The 16,636-nt window shown below is 44.0% G+C and overlaps 1 protein-coding gene across 2 annotated transcripts; it reads right to left on the bottom strand.

Annotated features, from left to right (window-relative positions):
* Positions 1–1,550: 1,550 nt before the first annotated feature.
* cmah (cytidine monophospho-N-acetylneuraminic acid hydroxylase) lies at positions 1,551–16,374 on the bottom strand. Of its 2 annotated transcripts, none has more exons than XM_018755630.2 (15): positions 15,839–16,374; positions 14,502–14,707; positions 13,306–13,397; positions 13,047–13,153; positions 12,330–12,520; positions 11,858–11,938; positions 11,686–11,752; positions 11,521–11,602; positions 11,069–11,206; positions 10,533–10,668; positions 8,651–8,794; positions 8,367–8,541; positions 7,865–7,981; positions 2,678–2,793; positions 1,551–2,069 (listed from the first exon to the last, which is right to left on the bottom strand). In XM_018755630.2, exons 2-15 carry the CDS (start codon positions 14,702–14,704, stop codon positions 1,964–1,966), a joined length of 1,755 nt encoding a protein of 584 aa, XP_018611146.2. In that variant the 5' UTR covers positions 14,705–14,707; positions 15,839–16,374; the 3' UTR covers positions 1,551–1,963. The 2 variants fall into 2 exon arrangements, with proteins under 2 accessions (XP_018611146.2, XP_018611147.2); XM_018755631.2 differs by lacking the exon at positions 15,839–16,374 and adding an exon at positions 14,010–14,368 and having other exon boundaries at positions 14,502–14,570.
* Between the last annotated feature and the right edge of the window lie 262 nt (positions 16,375–16,636).

Below are 16,636 nucleotides of genomic sequence, written 5' to 3'. Positions count from 1 at the left end.
TGCATTTAGGGGATACCATAGTGGTTTGTTCTTCCTGTAGTTTTAAGCGTAATTTTCACATCTAGCCTTTGGGTAATGTAACAGGTTTTTTTTTCTGACACATTTCTCCAAAGTGACTTACAGTAAAAACCCCCTGTTATTTACCCTGTTGTACAGCAGTGTCATTTTTACTGGAGCAATTCAGCATAACTACCCTGCTCAAGGATACTACAGCAGGAGGTGGAATTCGAACCTTCAACCCAAGAGTCCAAAGGCAGACGCGCTAACCATTAAATGATTAAAATATATCCTGAAACCTCTAAAACTGATACACTGCCTGAGCTGAAACTTCAAACATTTGTATCCCCCTTTTTAACTTTCTGATTGTAATTTATAAGTAACCAAGGCAGAATTTTAAAAAGGAAACTGAAATTGCTTCTGATAGCATAATGTAACGACCCGCATTACCGGGTGTTTGAGCGGGAGAACGTAATAGTTGCAACTGGTTGAATTTGGGTGACGTACGTAGAATATAAGGGGGTGATTGCATGTGCCACAAGAGGAGACAGAGGAGAAAGCCTTGGGTGCGCTAACCAGCACAACTCATGTAAATATAGCACATCCCTACACACTGTAAAAACACGTCAGTATAAAACACCAACATATACGAAGCACCTGTATGTATTGCCCATGTGTACATATTGCACACTTGTAACTATAACTTAGCTGTGTGTACTATATACAGCATGTGTGTATTTAACTTACCTGAACACACTGTATAGCCCATCTCGCACTGTAACACACTAGAATTAGCACTAGAACGCACTGTGTAATACATATGTACAGGCAGCACACTCATGCACTGTTTTACATACCTGTAACTATCTCATCTGAGCATGCTGTATAGCAAACCGCAATATAACATGTATATTCACTATAAATGTAACTGAAGATGTATGTAGCAAACAGCACCCCTGTAAATACACACACACACAGTCTGAAACCGCTTATCCCAAGCAGGGGTCACAGTGAGCCGGAGCCTAACCCGACAACACAGGGGGCAAGGCTGGAGAAGGAGGGGACACACCCAGAACAGGATGCCAGTCCAGCACAAGGCACCCCAAGGCAGGACTCGAACCCCAGACCCACCAGAGAGCAGGACCCAGCCAAGCCCGCCTCACCACCACACCACTGCTGCTCTGCTTTGGAGAAAAGTGTCTACTAAATGACTAAATGTAAATGTTCTGCTGCTTTTCTGCTTTCATTATTGCATGTTGAACTGCTGTTTAGCAATAAGCGATGTATAAATGTAATGGGCTTAATTTAGTGAAAAGACGTTCTAAGAAATGCATTTCATGCACTAGATTAAGCTAGGCTATGTGTTTACAAGTTCACCAGTTTGTCTGAACACAGTCAATTTTTCCTGCAGTGTCTCCAGTGCTCCTGGCAGTGTCATATGCTCTCCAGTCAGCGAGCACAACCTCCCTCTCCTTGGTCCTCATCCTCCTTGACCTGTCTATAGCATTTGACACAGTCAGCCACCAGATTTTACTCTCCTCTCTTAACCAGTTTTATTACATTTCACATTCATTTCCTTTTTTTTTGTTGCAGCAATAAAATGTCAGTAAACATATGACAACGGTACAATGGGATCCACTACTAAAGTCAAATAAAATAAAACTCATGTTTTCCTCACAGGATTGCATTAGCAACTGAGATTGTGAATCATACACTGACAATGGAACTGATCATTGTACATATATAGGCAAGGCCATTGCAGTACAACTTCATTAAAATTATAATAGAAATGCAAGAAAACAAAAAATGACACTATCCATAATGACGCATAAATTACTAAATTGCACACTTATCCACTTTAAATATTTGTCTACAGTAGATTTACACCGGTAGAACCAATATTTAACTCTCAGTAATTATTACCTGAACAATAGGTGATGAGATTAATTTTAAATCAACTTGCACATTATCTGTGAGAATCTGCTTGCACTGGGACTGATGTTTCCTGCAGCAGGAACAAGTTCCAGTCTGGTCTTTTGGTTGGTAGCTTTATTTGGAAGTGATTCCAGAAACTGAAGGTATGAAGAACAAAAAAGTAAAGAATACACCAAAAACTATAATACAGAAGGCTGTGAAACATAGAAGATAATCATGATAAATTCTGTTCAAATAATAGTGATTAAAAAATCTCCCCACAGGCTGAGAACACATTTACGTTTACATTTGCTAAATGAATAAAAATAAATGTAAATGAAGATGCAGATGAAGATGCACATGCTTGTGAGTAAAGCGGTTTTGCTGCGATCAGTAAATTAATTTCAACTAAGGAGGAATTTGAATGTGAAAATTCTAGTAAACATGGATTATTTTGATGGGAGTACCAAGTATAAACAAAGCCAAAGATACCAACACAATGGATGAAGAGGGCTGAGTTCTAAGAGTTGCTACATGATGGTGTTACACCCATTTCTAGAGCTATTCCATAAAATGTTTACATAAACAAGACTCATTCAGTCTTACAAAATTAAAATGTAGTTTTGATGGAATTAAAGTTTATGGACCTTGATTGTTCTTCTCTCTGCATCTTATAACCTCAGATATTGTATCAGACTTGAAATCTTCAGGATCATACAAATTTGCTCCTGAAGAGTCTACTGTAGCAGAAGATGAAGGATCTCACCGGAAGTGGAACATATCTGGATCTCGGCTGATCCGGTTCTGGAAGCCGATGTAGAGACTGTCCCAGAGAAGGCCATTCTTCACTATGTAACGCATCACTCCAACTCTATTCTTTATCTTCAGAAACATGAATGAACATGGTAGACATTTTTTTAAACCCCACACATTTAAACATCCGGATGTTTCATGCAGATATTAAGAATATCCTTTGTAATAAGAGCAAACCAGCAACCTTCTGGTTATAAATGATTTTCTTAATTACTATACCACCTGAGGGGGGTGCGGTGGCGCAGTGGGTTGGACCGCAGTCCTGCTGTCTGGTGGGTCTGGGGTTCGAGTCCCGCTTGGGGTACCTTGCGACGGACTGGCGTCCCGTTCTGGGTGTGTCCCCTTCCCCCTCCGGCCTTACGCCCTGTGTTGCCGGGTAGGCTCCGGTTCCCCGTGACCCCGTAAGGGAGAAGCGGTTCTGAAAATGTGTGTGTGTGTGTGTGTGTGTGTATACCACCTGATCCCCTCCTTGAACCGCCACCTTAATGTGGTGGAGGGGTTTGAGTGCTTGAATGAGCTCAGGAGCTATGTTGCCTAGGGCTATATGCCCCTGGTAGGGTCTCCCATGGCAAACAGGTCCTGGATGAAAGACGAGACAAAGTGCGGTTCAAAAGCCCCTTATGATGACTATTAAATCAAGGTTTTCATTTACCCCACCCGGTATGGGGCCACCCTGGGGCCCACCGTGGAGCCAGGCCTTGGGGGGGGCTCGCATGCAAGCGCCTGGTGGCCAGGTCTATGCCCACGGGGCCTGGCTGGGCTCAGCCTGAAGCCATGAGGTGGAGCCACTCTTCGGTGGGCTCACCACCTGCTGGAGAGACCGTAAGGGGCCGGTGCGTTGTGATTTGGGCGGTGGTCGGGGCCGAGTGCCCGGGCGACCCAAACCTCGGGCTCCAACTCTGGTTTTTGGGACTTGGACTCACTGGCGGGGAAGGAGCCTGAGCTGGTGCAGGAGGTTGAGAGATACTGTCTAGATATAGTCAGGCTCACTTCCACTCACAGCTTGGGTTCTGGAACCACTCTTCTCGACCAGGGGTGGACTCTCCACTATTCTGGCGTTGCCCAGGGTGAGAGACGGCGGGCCGGTGTGGGCTTGTTAATAGCCCCCCAGTTCAGCCGCCATGTGTTGGAGTCTACCCCGGTGAATGAGAGGGTCGTCTCCCTGCGCCTTTGGGTCAGGAAACGGTTTCTCACTGTCGTTTGTGCTTATGCGCCTAGCGGCAGTGCAGAGTACCCGGCCTTTTTAGAGTCCCTGGGGGGCGTGCTGTAAAGCGCTCCCACTAGGGACTCTGTCGTTCTACTGGGGGACTTTAACGCCCACATGGGCAGCGACAGTGACACCTGGAGGGGCGTGATTGGGAGGAACGGTCTCCCTGATCTGAACCCGAGTGGTGAGTTGTTATTGGATTTCTCTGCTAGTCAAGGTTTGTCCATAACAAACACCACGTTCAAGCATAAGGATGTCCATCCGTGCACGTGGCACCAGGACACCCTAGATCGGAGGTCGATGATCTACTTTGTAGTCGTTTCTTCTGATCTCAGCCATATGTCTTGGACACTCGGGTGAAGAGAGGGGCTGAGCTGTCACTGATCACCACCTGGTGGTGAGTTGGATTCGATGGCGGGGGAAAAAGCTGGATAGACCTGGCAGGCCCAAACGCATAGTGAGGGTGTGTTGGGAACGTTTGGCGGAGGCCCCTGTCAGCGAGGTTTTCAACTCCCATCTCCGACAGCTTCAACCAGGTCCCGAGGGAGACTGGGGACACCTCCATTGTCGGGGCGGCGGTCCGGAGCTGCAGCCGTAAAGTTTCCGGCGCCTGTCGCGACGGCAATTCCCAAACACGGTGGTGGACACCGGAGGTAAAGGATGCCGTCAAGCTGAAGAAGGAGTTCTATCGGGCCTGGCTGGCTCATGGGACTCCTGAGGCAGCTGATGGGTACCAGCGGGCCAAGCGGAACGTGGCTCTGGCAGTCGCCACGGCAAAAACTCGGGCCTGGGAGGAGTTCGGTGAGGCCATGGAGGAAGACTTTCAGTTGGCCTCAAAGAGATTCTGGCAAACCGTTCAGCGACTCAGAAGGGGGAAGCAGTGTTCCGACAACACTGTTTACAGTGGAAGTGGTGCGCTGCTGACCTCAACTGAGGATGTCGTTGGGCGGTGGAAGAAGTACTTTGAGGATCTCCTCAATCCCTCCGACACGCCTTCCATAGAGAAAGCTGAGACTGGGGACTTGGAGGGGGACTCGTCCATTACCCTGGCTCAAGTTGCTGAGGTAGTCAAAAAACTCCTCGGTGGCAAGGCTCCGGGGGTGGATGAGATCCGCCCCGAGTTTCTCAGGTCTCTGGATGTTGTGGGGCTGTCTTGGCTGACACGCCTCTGCAGCATTGCGTGGAGTTCGGGAACAGTGCCTCTGGACTGGCAGACCGGGGTGGTGATCCCCCTTTTTAAGAAGGGGGACCGGAGAGTGTGTTCCAACTATAGGGGGATCACGCTCCTCAGCCTCCCTGGAAAAGTCTATGCCGGGGTACTGGAGAGGAGAATTCGACCGACAGTCGAACCTCGGATTCAGGAGGAGCAATGCGGTTTTCGCCCTGGCCATTGAACACTGGACCAGCTCTATACCCTCACTAGGGTGTTGGAGAGTTCATGGGAGTTTGCCCAACCAGTCCATATGTGTTTTGTGGACCTGGAGAAGGCATTTGACCGTGTCCCTTGTGGGATCCTGTGGGGGGTGCTTTGGGATTATGGGGTCCAGGGCTCGCTGCTATGGGCTGTTCGTTCCCTGTATGACCGGAGCAGGAGCTTGGTTCCTATTGCCGGCAGTAAGTCAGACCTGTTCCAGGTGCATGTTGGACTCTGCCAGGGCTGCCCTTTGTCACCGATTCTGTTCATTATTTTCATGGACAGAATTTCTAGGCGCAGCCAGGGAATGGAGGGTGTCTGTTTTGGTGACCGCAGGATCTCGTCTCTGCTTTTTGCGGATGATGTGGTCCTGTTGGCTTCATCAAGTCAAGATTTACGGCGTGCACTGGAGAGGTTTGCAGCCGAATGTGAAGCGGCGGGGATGAGAATCAGCACCTCCAAATTCGAGGCCATGGTTCTCAGTTGGAAAAAGGTGGATTGCCCCCTCCAGGTCAGGGGGGAGTTCCTCCCTCAAGTGGAGGAGTTCAAGTATCTCGGGGTCTTGTTTACGAGTGAGGGAAAAATGGAGCGGCAGGTTGACGGACGGATCGGTGCGGCGTTCGCAGTAATGCGGTCATTGTACCGGTCTGTTGTGGTGAAGAAGGAGCTGAGTCGTAAGGCGAAGCTTTCAATTTACCGGTCGATCTACGTTCCTACCCTCACCTATGGTCATGAACTCTGGATTATGACCGAAAGAACGAGATCGCGGATACAAGCGGCAGAAATGAGTTTCCTCCGCAGAGTGGCTGGGCGCACCCTTAGGGATAGGGTGAGGAGCTCGGAGTAGAGCCACTGCTCCTCTGCATCGAGAGGAGCCAGTTAAGGTGGCTCGGGCATCTGTTCCGGATGCCTCCTGGACGCCTCCCTGGTGAGGTGTTCCGGGCATGTCCCACTGGGAGGAGGCCTCGGGGCAGACCCAGGACACGTTGGAGAGACTATGTCTCCCAGCTGGCCTGGGAATGCCTTGGGGTTTCCCCAGAGGAACTGGAGGTGGTGTGCGGGGAGAAGAAAGTCTGGGGGACTCTGCTTGGACTACTGCCCCCGCGACCTGGCCCCGGATAAGCGGAGGAAGATGGATGGATATACCACCTGATGCTTGAAATTTCACCTTAACTACCCTGAAGCTTTTTTCCAGGGCAATTCTAGAGAAAAAAACTGAAGTTTTAGTGGAACATTTGGCTTCCCTGTTAATGTTGAACATGTTCTGTATAAAATGTTTTTAGTTGCTGTTATGAAGGAGTTTATTAGTTTAATCAAACTTTTATTCTCTAACTCTGTGGTAGTTAGTAAAAATGGCTTATTATATAACTTTTTTTTTTTAAATTTGCAGAAGGGCCACCCTCAGTACAATCTGCATCTATAGTTGCACCTCTGCCAAAATCTATTGGAAGTAATAAAGCCTTATCTGATGTAAAGGTGACAGGAGGGGACACATCCAGGATGGGACGCCAGTCCATCACAAGGCACCCCAAGTGGGACTGAAATCCCAGATCCACCAGAGAGCAGGACCCAGCCAAGCCCGCTGTGCCACCGCGCCCCCCTAAATTTCAAAACCTCAGTCAAAACTACCTTGAACATGTTACCCTGTCAAAGGCATAACAATGGGGGGGATGTGCCCATGGCAGCGCTCAAGCTAGCCTAATGTAACCGCAAAATGCTTGCGTATAACTGCCTTGAACTCCGTTGGCTCCTCCAAATGCCCAGTAAATTGTTACACCCCTATTTTTCATTATAGCAAACCAATACTACAGCATTAATCTGGATAAATCTTTGGAAACCCTACTGAACACTCCTGTTTTTGACTGGGACTACCCTTTTCAGCTGGCAAACTCAAGACTTTACATTTATGGGAATTTCTGTTACCCTTGTATTTAAATAATTCACTCCTGATTAAGAAAAGAGACATGACCTGGCTGCTTTTATTATGATTAACACATTACCCCATTTTCTTTATCTGTTCCAGAATCTTTCTCATGATTTGTCTGAGTTTTTTCAAAAGATTACACCCCCTAGATTCGAGATTTGAACAACAAATGGCCCAGAATTAAACTTTCCAAGCCTTCCTAGCATAGCTATTTCTTATAGAATATGGCCTTTTATTATTAGTCCACACATTTACATTTATCTAACACTTTTCTCCAAAATGACTTACAATGTTAGTCTATATACAATTAGGTACTCATTTACATAGCTGGGTAATCTTATTGGAGCAACTTTCAGGTAAGTATGTTGCTCAGGGATACTGTAACCAGAGGAGGGGATCAAACCTGCAACCTTTGGGTCCCAATGCAACAGCTTGGACCACTATGCTACCAGCTAACCCCTGCAGCATCTTTTTCAGAACAGAATATGTTTATATTTTATGTAGTTATACTGATACTGTGCTCACTAAATGATGTACTTATGAAGCAAAAGTCACAGATGCTCAATTTAGCAGTGTGTTAAATAGTGATATCTACCTCGAGGTAGGCATGATCTCTCTCTGGCCTTTGACCAGGGAAGGAGAGGTCCAGGAAGTCCACAAAGTAGTCATAACCATTAGGAAAAGGCCTGAAGTCCTCATCTGTTTCAATGACCTGGCATCAGATAAGGCATTTATAATTCTTTTGCTGACACAGAGGGCTTAAGAGTCTGCTAATCTAATAATCAAAAAATTACCTTCTTCAGAGCAAGTACTCATCTCAAATGTATTTAGGAAACATGCAGTATTATCAGAAAAACAAGTAAGATTGTATGTTGGTCTGCTTTGATGTGATGTCTTTTCTTACTCTAAATACGAACTGATTGTCAATGTCTTATTTTGGGATGTGTGAAAAACTGCTTTCCTGTATGAACAGAATATACATCAGTTCCTCTTTAGAGTAAGAAAAGACAGCACACGACAGAGAAGCATATATAAAATTAGCCCGAGTAAAAAAGTATAGAACTCAAAGAAACTAGAAATAAAAAGTGTTTAGTTACCCTCACAACAAGATTGTAGTCCTTGAAATCTGCCCATCTGTAATAAAACTGGATCCAGTTCTTGTGCTTAAATATGTCATCAGTGATGACACTGTTGATCTCATCCATGTAAAGATCAAATTCCCATTTATTCATATAGAGCTGCGTGTTGGGAGGGGGGTCAGTAATGGCCATGCTGGTAAAAATAAAATTAATGAATGGAAATGACCTAAACCTTACACACATGCACAAAAAAACCTTTCACATCTGGGTAATAAGGGTGAAACAGTTGCAGAGATACCTACCTGCTGGAGGGGTCCTTCAAAGCTAGACTCAGATCCAGTACAGAGCCTGGCTTCGGGGTCCAGGTTTTAATGGACGGGTTAAGTTTCCTGGTAAGTGCATTGAGTTCTTCTGCGCTATTCTTCATATTGATTTCTCTAATGTATCTGTGGGTAGATTCAGCTAAATTAGTGTTACAGGAAGTGCGGGGATTAAGAACACAGACTACGTGAAGTGAAATTTCCAGTCTGTATGTTATTACAAGTGGATTCAATTTTTCTTTAAAAAATTCTACTAACGAATGAAGCCGAATACATACAAAAACAAATCAGCACGAATGTGCCTCAGTATTCGCCGGTCTTGATCAACAGCAGATATGTGACTGGCTACTAATGTAGGATAATACCCACTAAAGTACCCAAGGAATATCAAAGGCCTATCTATCTCTGCTTTATTGACTACAGCAAGGCATTTGACTGTTGCTCATGACAAATTGTGAGTAACTCTGGCACAGATGGGAATACCAAAGCACATAATTCAGCTAATTAGATATCTATATGAAAATCAAGAAGCTGCACTACGCACTGATTATGGCAACATAAACCGGTTTAAAATATAACGAGGAATGAGGCGGGGTGCATACTGTCACCTTACCTTTTCAACTTGTATGCTGAAGCAATATTTCGTAGAGCTAACTTATCAAAAGAACGAGTTAGTGTAAGCGTTGGGAGGCAGAAACATAAAACAATTTGCGACACGCTGATGATACGTTGTCAACTAAAGGCAAGGAAGACATGCAATATTTATTATGGAAGGTGAAAACCAAAAGACGTAATACGGGTCTAGAACTAAACATCGAAAAGACGAAAATTATGACTACGGAAATATTGAGAACTTTGAGCTTGATGGGGAAGAAACTTCAACCTGCTGGACTCTTATGTAAACAATGAAGCAACTAGCAGTCAAGAAATTCTCTGTAGGATTACTCTAGGTAGAACATCAATGAAAGCTCTCGATAAGGTATTCAAAAGCAAAGGCGTAACAATTCAGACCAAGGTTAGGCTTGTTCGGGCGCTTGTATTATCAATAGTAAACTACGGGTGTGAAAGTTTGATGGTGCGGAAACAAAGACAGAAAGAAGATAGATTCACTTGAATTTTGGTGTTGCAGAAGAATATTGTGTGTTCCGTGGACAGCTGGAAGAACAAACAAGTCTATTGTAGAAGAGAGAAAGCCGACCACGTCACTTGAAGCTCAGTGAATGAATTCACGCCTATCATACTTTGGCCATACGATTAGAAGTGAACAATCATTAGAGAAGGATGTCATGACCAGAAAGATTGAAGGAACAAGGAGAAGAGGAAGACCTGCAATGAGATGGCTCGATACATTGACAACAACAATGGGGACGGAGACAACACTGGAAGAGCTCACCAAAATACTACAAAACCGATTTCTCTTTAGATCTTTAATTCATCAAGCCACCATGACTCAACCCAAGTCGATGGCACTTAACCTAACTTAACAAATGTAGGACTATTTGCGGTAAAATGTGGTATTCCTTGGTATATATTGAATTATATAAATTAGTGAGGTGGACTGCCAGGGAAGTGAGTTAGTGGCCAGACCTGCCAATTTACAGCTAAAGGACTCAGATTTCTAAGTTCCGCCTCCTCCTGTAGTACACTTGAGCAAGTTCCTTACCTTAAACTGTTATAGTATAAATTATGCAGCTGTATAAATGGTTAAATTACTCCGTGTTACTAATTTTAGCTCAACACCTTGGGCTCATTAAACAACCTTCAGATTTAAATATGTTCCACCCCTTTCTTTTGTATCAACCAACATTAGTGAAGACAGCAACTTACATACAGGGAAAGCACTGTACAAATTTTTTAGCAATACCTGTCAGATGGGTGTGCTTCAATGAAATAGCCTGCAAAAGGACAGTAAATCTTGGGCTGTAAGGTCTTGACCAGCTGAGCTTTGTAGTTCAGAAGCTTCTTTCTTTCATTCTTGATGAACTCTGCTTTCCACGTCTCTGAAATATGCACGCAATTTGCAAGTTTCACGTCATCATCACATTTTGATGCAATAATATTATAGGGTAGACCAGGGATGACTGCAACACCTATGATATGAAACTGTGAATATGAAATCATGTATATAATCATGTGGCTCACTCTGTAAAAACCCAATAGACTCGCAAACCTACAATGTAAAATTACGTAAAAAGTAAGTTCTTTTTGAACCAATATGCCATTTATGTACAGTAGTTCCCAAACATTCTGGGAAAATCAGGTACCTCCAGTGGAGGATACAATCAAACTGTGCGCTTGCGTTTATAGTCAGTGTGGAAACAACTAATCATAAAATAATGTTAAGGTAAATGTTAAGAATAAAAAATAAAAAAAAAAAAAAATTGTAGGCACCTATCTCACCTGTATATTTGCCCCCTGTGAAGGACATGGGAAACCCTGATGCCCCACCAGCAAAGTCACTCATCATGAGGTCCACAGCAGAGGGAAGCTGACCCCCGTTTGGCTGCGTGCAGTCCACCGTATTCAGAATCTTGTGACCTGAGTTTTGGTAACGTATTCTGACAAAATTAACAACTGACCTTCAGCAGCCTTACTTACATGTAAACACCTTACTTAAGGCCCTCATTCAGAGAATCATCATTTTCACATAATTTTTCATGTTATCCGCTAGGCATCAGCTAAAAAACAGATAATAAACAATATTATCCCTGAATGCAAAGAGTCTAGATTTTCATAAAATGTCAGTAAATTACTTGGTAATTTATTTAATAAATATTATTTAGGCACAAGACCACTATATCCAGCCTGTCTCTTGAAAGTCACTATAAGCCTTATGGAATTTCAGGCAGTACCTTTGTATTCCACAATTATGCAAGTGTCCATTTCAGGGTGCACGCCGTCCATCAGAATCATAAACCGCAAGTGCTCGTCAATCTGAAAACAGAAGAACATACATGGTCTTAAATGGAAAGCTGAATGCTACAGCGCATTGTGCGCTATCATGGAAGGTGTCTCACATTCTGCCAAATGCCAAAGGGAACCACGTTGATGTTGGTCAGTGTCACTCCACTGCTTCTGAGGTACCTGTTAACAAAGTACAATGAAGAATCATCATCAATGGCCATCACAGGGACTATGTAGGTCTCGGTAAAGAACTGTTAACATGAAAAAAAAACTGTTTTTCCATACCAAAAGACAGGGCGTGAAGTGTCTCCTACATATATAGGCACATCGGGTCGACGGTCAGACAGTGTTTTTAAGGAAGGGTAACTGAAAAGCAGAGCACAGTGACATGGAGATCAGATATTCCCCTGGCTTTTTTCCTTATTCTGACATGCTAAAGTAGCTAAAGAAGCATAATTAGTGCACCAGCTCTCCAAAAACCATTCATTTAGAACAACTCTCAGCATTTGACTCAATTCTATTGCTGGATATGAAGGACCTAAGTATTGTTTTTGGTTATTTTTACTTGAGCAATTCAGGGTAAGCACCTCACTTGTTGCCGTAACTGCAGTAGAGGCAGCAGACCTTGAATTAATAACCATGAGATTACAAGTTCATGACCATAACCGTTATGCTAATCTTCTATCATTGTATCATCTTTGCTGGGAGACTTGGATGATACCACCAACACCAGCTGTTCAAGTGTCACACAGCCTACCTCAGATGGTCAGAATGCATGTGGCTGATGTAGATGGCATCGGCTTGGCAGAGCCTCTCCAAGGAATCTTCGGGTGGCTTGTGGAGCAGCCACCAACCCCTGGCAAATGCCGGGCCAGTGAGCCAGGGGTCAAAGAGCATTGTTTTCCTCCCACATTTGAGCTCCATGCATGCATGCGTCAGATATGTCACCTAAAAACAAATAAGTAAAATAAACAACAATCATATGTCAGTGCGCAGAAATCTGACAGCTACTAAATTCATAAGAAAGGCTGGAAAAAAAAAGGCCTAGTCAAAATCTTCACCTGAATCCAAATGAGATGTTGTGGCAAGGCCTGAAAAGAGTTGTTAATGCTCGAAAAACTACAAACGCTGAACTAAAGCATTTCTGCTTAAAGTAGTAGTCTACATTCCTCCACAGAGATCAACAACAAAAAGAAACATTTAGTTGCTGTCATTGCATGTAAAGTTGGTGCAACCACATAGTGACTGGCGAGGGGCAATACATTTTTCACATCTATGGACTACACACTTTATTATTTTTCACATGAAGCAAATGACATTAAAACAACACTGGTATCACGTTTTAGGTTACAGTTATATAGAACTGACAAAAATATCTGATCAAGAATAATGTTAAAAAAACTGCAAAAACAGACCAAATTAGATGGGTGTAAATTCTTTTTCATAGCACCGTATTGCTGTGGTTATAAGTTACCGTTACTTCCCCAACTTCTAGTTCCTCTGGGGTCTTTGGGTCTACATTCCAAGGATCGGGTGGACTTAATTCAACTAACTGGACACCTTCATTCACCCAGACAACTTCTGCAGATAGGAGAGGAGATGCGTCATAAAAATTAAAGTTTTTAAAATCATCTACCTGATCCAGTAGTACATCTCACTGATTCAATAAACATTTCAAAATGTTGCACATGTTCAATGAAGAGCTCATTAAAATAAAATCAGATTTTATCTACCCAGCTCATCTTGTGTGAAGCAGTCTGGGGGATTCACGTATTCCATTGAAGATACATTCAGCTTCCAGTTGTGTTTTGTACAGCGGACTGTTCTGCTCAGCAGATAAAGCAAAATGAATTGACATGTCCAGCTATTCCAAAGTCCAAGAGAGACATGGTGATTTTTTTTATAGGGACTATACATGGTAAAAAAGTCAAGCAGAATAATAAAAGAGGATTACTGGGATGGGGTAATTTTTCATAGGCACTATACATGGCAAAAGGGTAAAGCAGAAAAACAACATATCAATATATCTAATTTCCTACATTTTAAGTCGTTCCAGTGCTGTATTAACAAATGCAAGTATAACAACAGATTATTCAAACATATAGTACCAACAAAAAGATTATCAGTAAAATTTTCTTTTATGAATTTTCAAAATACAAGCCACTAAAGCGCTTTACTTGATTCCAAATGTAGGCTGATTTTACAATACACCAAGGTAATTATTTGCTTTAAAGCATAAAATTGGGCATTTTTCACCATGTTGCAAAAAATAAACAATTAACTACGATTATATTTGTCTACTTAAAATGATTAATCGATTGTCAGCACAAACACATGGCTGTCACGTCCACACCCACAACGCAACCGACAGCACCCGATGATGCCCTTGCACCTAATCGATCACTCACCCTTAAAAGACCCTCCCCAGTTCCCATACCTTTGCGGAATCTTGTCAGGGACAACCGCCCTTCTTCTCTCACACGCTTCTCTCACACGCTTCTCTAGCTCTCGGTTCACATTATCTGGTTTTCGACTCCTCGCTTCGTTTCCCGACCAAGTCCACGGGTCCTCGTTCCTGTCCTGTTCGCCGCTCAACCGACCCTTCACTAAGTCCCCTGACCTTGCCCATGGATCTTCCCCTCGGATCCTGACCGCCGATCGACCGACCCTTCGCCTGTCCCCGACACTGTGAACTCGCCTCACCCCTCGACTCTGGACGAACGACGCTGCACTTGGGTCCAGCCGTCCCGGCCCCGTATGTTTCGCGTGACAATAGCTGGGTCATTTTTGATCTGTCTGTGCATTTAAAAACATTTATGCACAATCCTCAACCAACATTTGCTATGGTCTGTAATTTTTGAGAACATCACAAGCAGAAAAAACATCAAGAATATGGCAGCACATGCATGTTTTACATTAATCTACTTACTTTCCATCTATATCCTCCATATCTTCAATAAACAGTCCTCCTTGATGTTTACACTGGTTTTTGCAAGCTCTCAAACCTCGGTTATCCTTATAAATTATGTAACATTTCCCATCCTCACGATTTTTCTTAAAATTGATGCCATGCTTCAGCGCATTCACGGTTTCTGCATCTAACGTGAGAACAGTCCTTGCCTTTTGAGCCATCACCTAATTAAAGGAAACAAAAATCAGCATTAAAAATCCATGGTTCTGGAAGTAATGTATTGATTATTAATTTAAATTAAAAATATATAGAAACCTTATACCACAGCTTACCTCTAAAACAAAGCTATAAAAGTGCACTAGGGCAGCAAAAAGTGTACTAGTTAGAGCTTCTACCTTCTGACATGGTGGTCACACAATTGAACCCAATCTTTTGCTTTACAATACCCACCCTGCTTTGGTAAGAATTACCCATCTGTAGGGATCTTTACATCTATTGATTTAGCAGATGCTTTTCATCAAAGCAACTCCCAATGAACTCTATGTAGTGTTATCAGCCCACACACCTTATTCACCAAGATGACTTACACTAGATACACTGGGTCACTCCTCCTCCACACACACACACACACACACACACACACCAGTGAACCTGAACAGCACATTTTTGGACTGTGGGAAGAAACCAGAGCACCCAGAGGAAACCCACACGGGCAAATGGAGAACATGTAAACTCCACACAGACTGAGCCAGGTTTGAACCCACATCCTCTCGCACCACCCAGGCGCTGAGAGACAGCAGCGCTTCTTGCTGTGTCGCCATGGATCTTGACTCATCATAACTTCGTAGATCACGTAACAAATATATGAAAATATGCAGTGCTGCTTATGTGAGGGAGTAGAGATTTTGATTATTTTATTCTTGTACACAACGAACGAGCTGAAGCCGCGGCTTGTCCCGAGCGGGATCGCGTCGCGTCGAGCCGGAGCCTGGCCCGGCAGCGCATGGGGGGGCACACACCCAGCGGGATGCCAGCCCCTTACAGGGCACCCCAAACGGGACTCGAACCCGAAACTCGCCAGAGTAGAGAGCAGGACCTGGCCAAACCCGCCGCGCCTTCGCGCCCCCATTGTATAAAATATTAAAATTAACTGAGAAAATGGGGGCACACACCCAGCGGGATGCCAGCCCCTTACAGGGCACCCCAAACGGGACTCGAACCCCAAACTCGCCAGAGTAGAGAGCAGGACCTGGCCAAACCCGACGCGCCTTCGCGCCCCCATTGTATAAAATATTAAAATTAACTGAGAAAATCTAAATCTTAAATTTAAAAAATGACTAGTATGATTTACACACCTGATTCTACTGAGCTGTGACAGAAATGTCCTTTCTTTCCCTGGAACCGATGAGCCACTGGAGATCCGTACTACAACTCAGACACGTTTTCAAGACAAGAGCGGCGATGGGAGAACAGCTCCATAGAGACGCAAGTCTCACCGAACGCTTTGCGTTGCTTCCTTAGGACATGATCATAAGGCATAGCAACACTTGCTAGTTTCGAGACTTCCTTGAGTCCGACGCAAAAGTGATGTTTATTCCGGACGAAAGTGCGTCGGGGCGGCAACGGTCAAGAAACTTTCTTTGTTTCGTTTCGCAATCAACATGATCGATCTCGTCAACAGACAGCATATGATTATGATTTTCTCAACGTCTTTACTTTTACATCACACTACTAGACTAGTAGAACATAATCACTTCAAAATATTAACTACTTCAACATTTTTTCACACTACACAGTAACTGCATAAGCCGGTTTATCCAAACATCGACAGCTGTCATTTGCTAATCACATGGATCACAAAAAATAGCCTCTAGATTAGAAATAATTTCCTACTGATTGACATCCGCGCGGTGCGGTGGGTTGAACCTCGCCCTGTTCTCCGCTGGGTCTGGGGTTCAAGTCCCGCTTGGGGTGCCTTGCGATGGACTGGCGTCCCCAGTGTGTGTGTGTGAATGATTGACATCCAATAGTAAATGACAAAGACAAAAGTAACACTGTTCAAATAACTAACAAAAGAAAAAAAGCCAGCAAGTTCACACACTCCAAATCAAGGTAGAACTGGGCAGCACAGCGACTAGCCTGGATGGTGTGTG

Source organism: Scleropages formosus, chromosome 24 (genome assembly GCF_900964775.1).
Source record: "Scleropages formosus chromosome 24, fSclFor1.1, whole genome shotgun sequence".
Taxonomy (NCBI): Eukaryota; Metazoa; Chordata; class Actinopteri; order Osteoglossiformes; family Osteoglossidae; genus Scleropages; species Scleropages formosus.
The sequence above is the reverse complement of the archived record's forward strand: the minus strand, read 5'-3'. Positions and strand labels throughout refer to the sequence as shown.

Excerpts from the sequence above, each read along its gene's own strand:
- cmah (XM_018755630.2), bottom strand. The coding sequence starts at position 14,704 with ATGGCTCAAAAGGCAAGGACTGTTCTCACGTTAGATGCAGAAACCGTG. Across the intron at positions 13,398-14,501 it reads ATGGAGGATATAGATGGAAA|AACAGTCCGCTGTACAAAAC; the intron begins GTAAGTAGATTA and ends TCTGCTGAGCAG. Across the intron at positions 8,795-10,532 it reads GAAGCACACCCATCTGACAG|ATACATTAGAGAAATCAATA; the intron begins GTATTGCTAAAA and ends ATCTACCCACAG.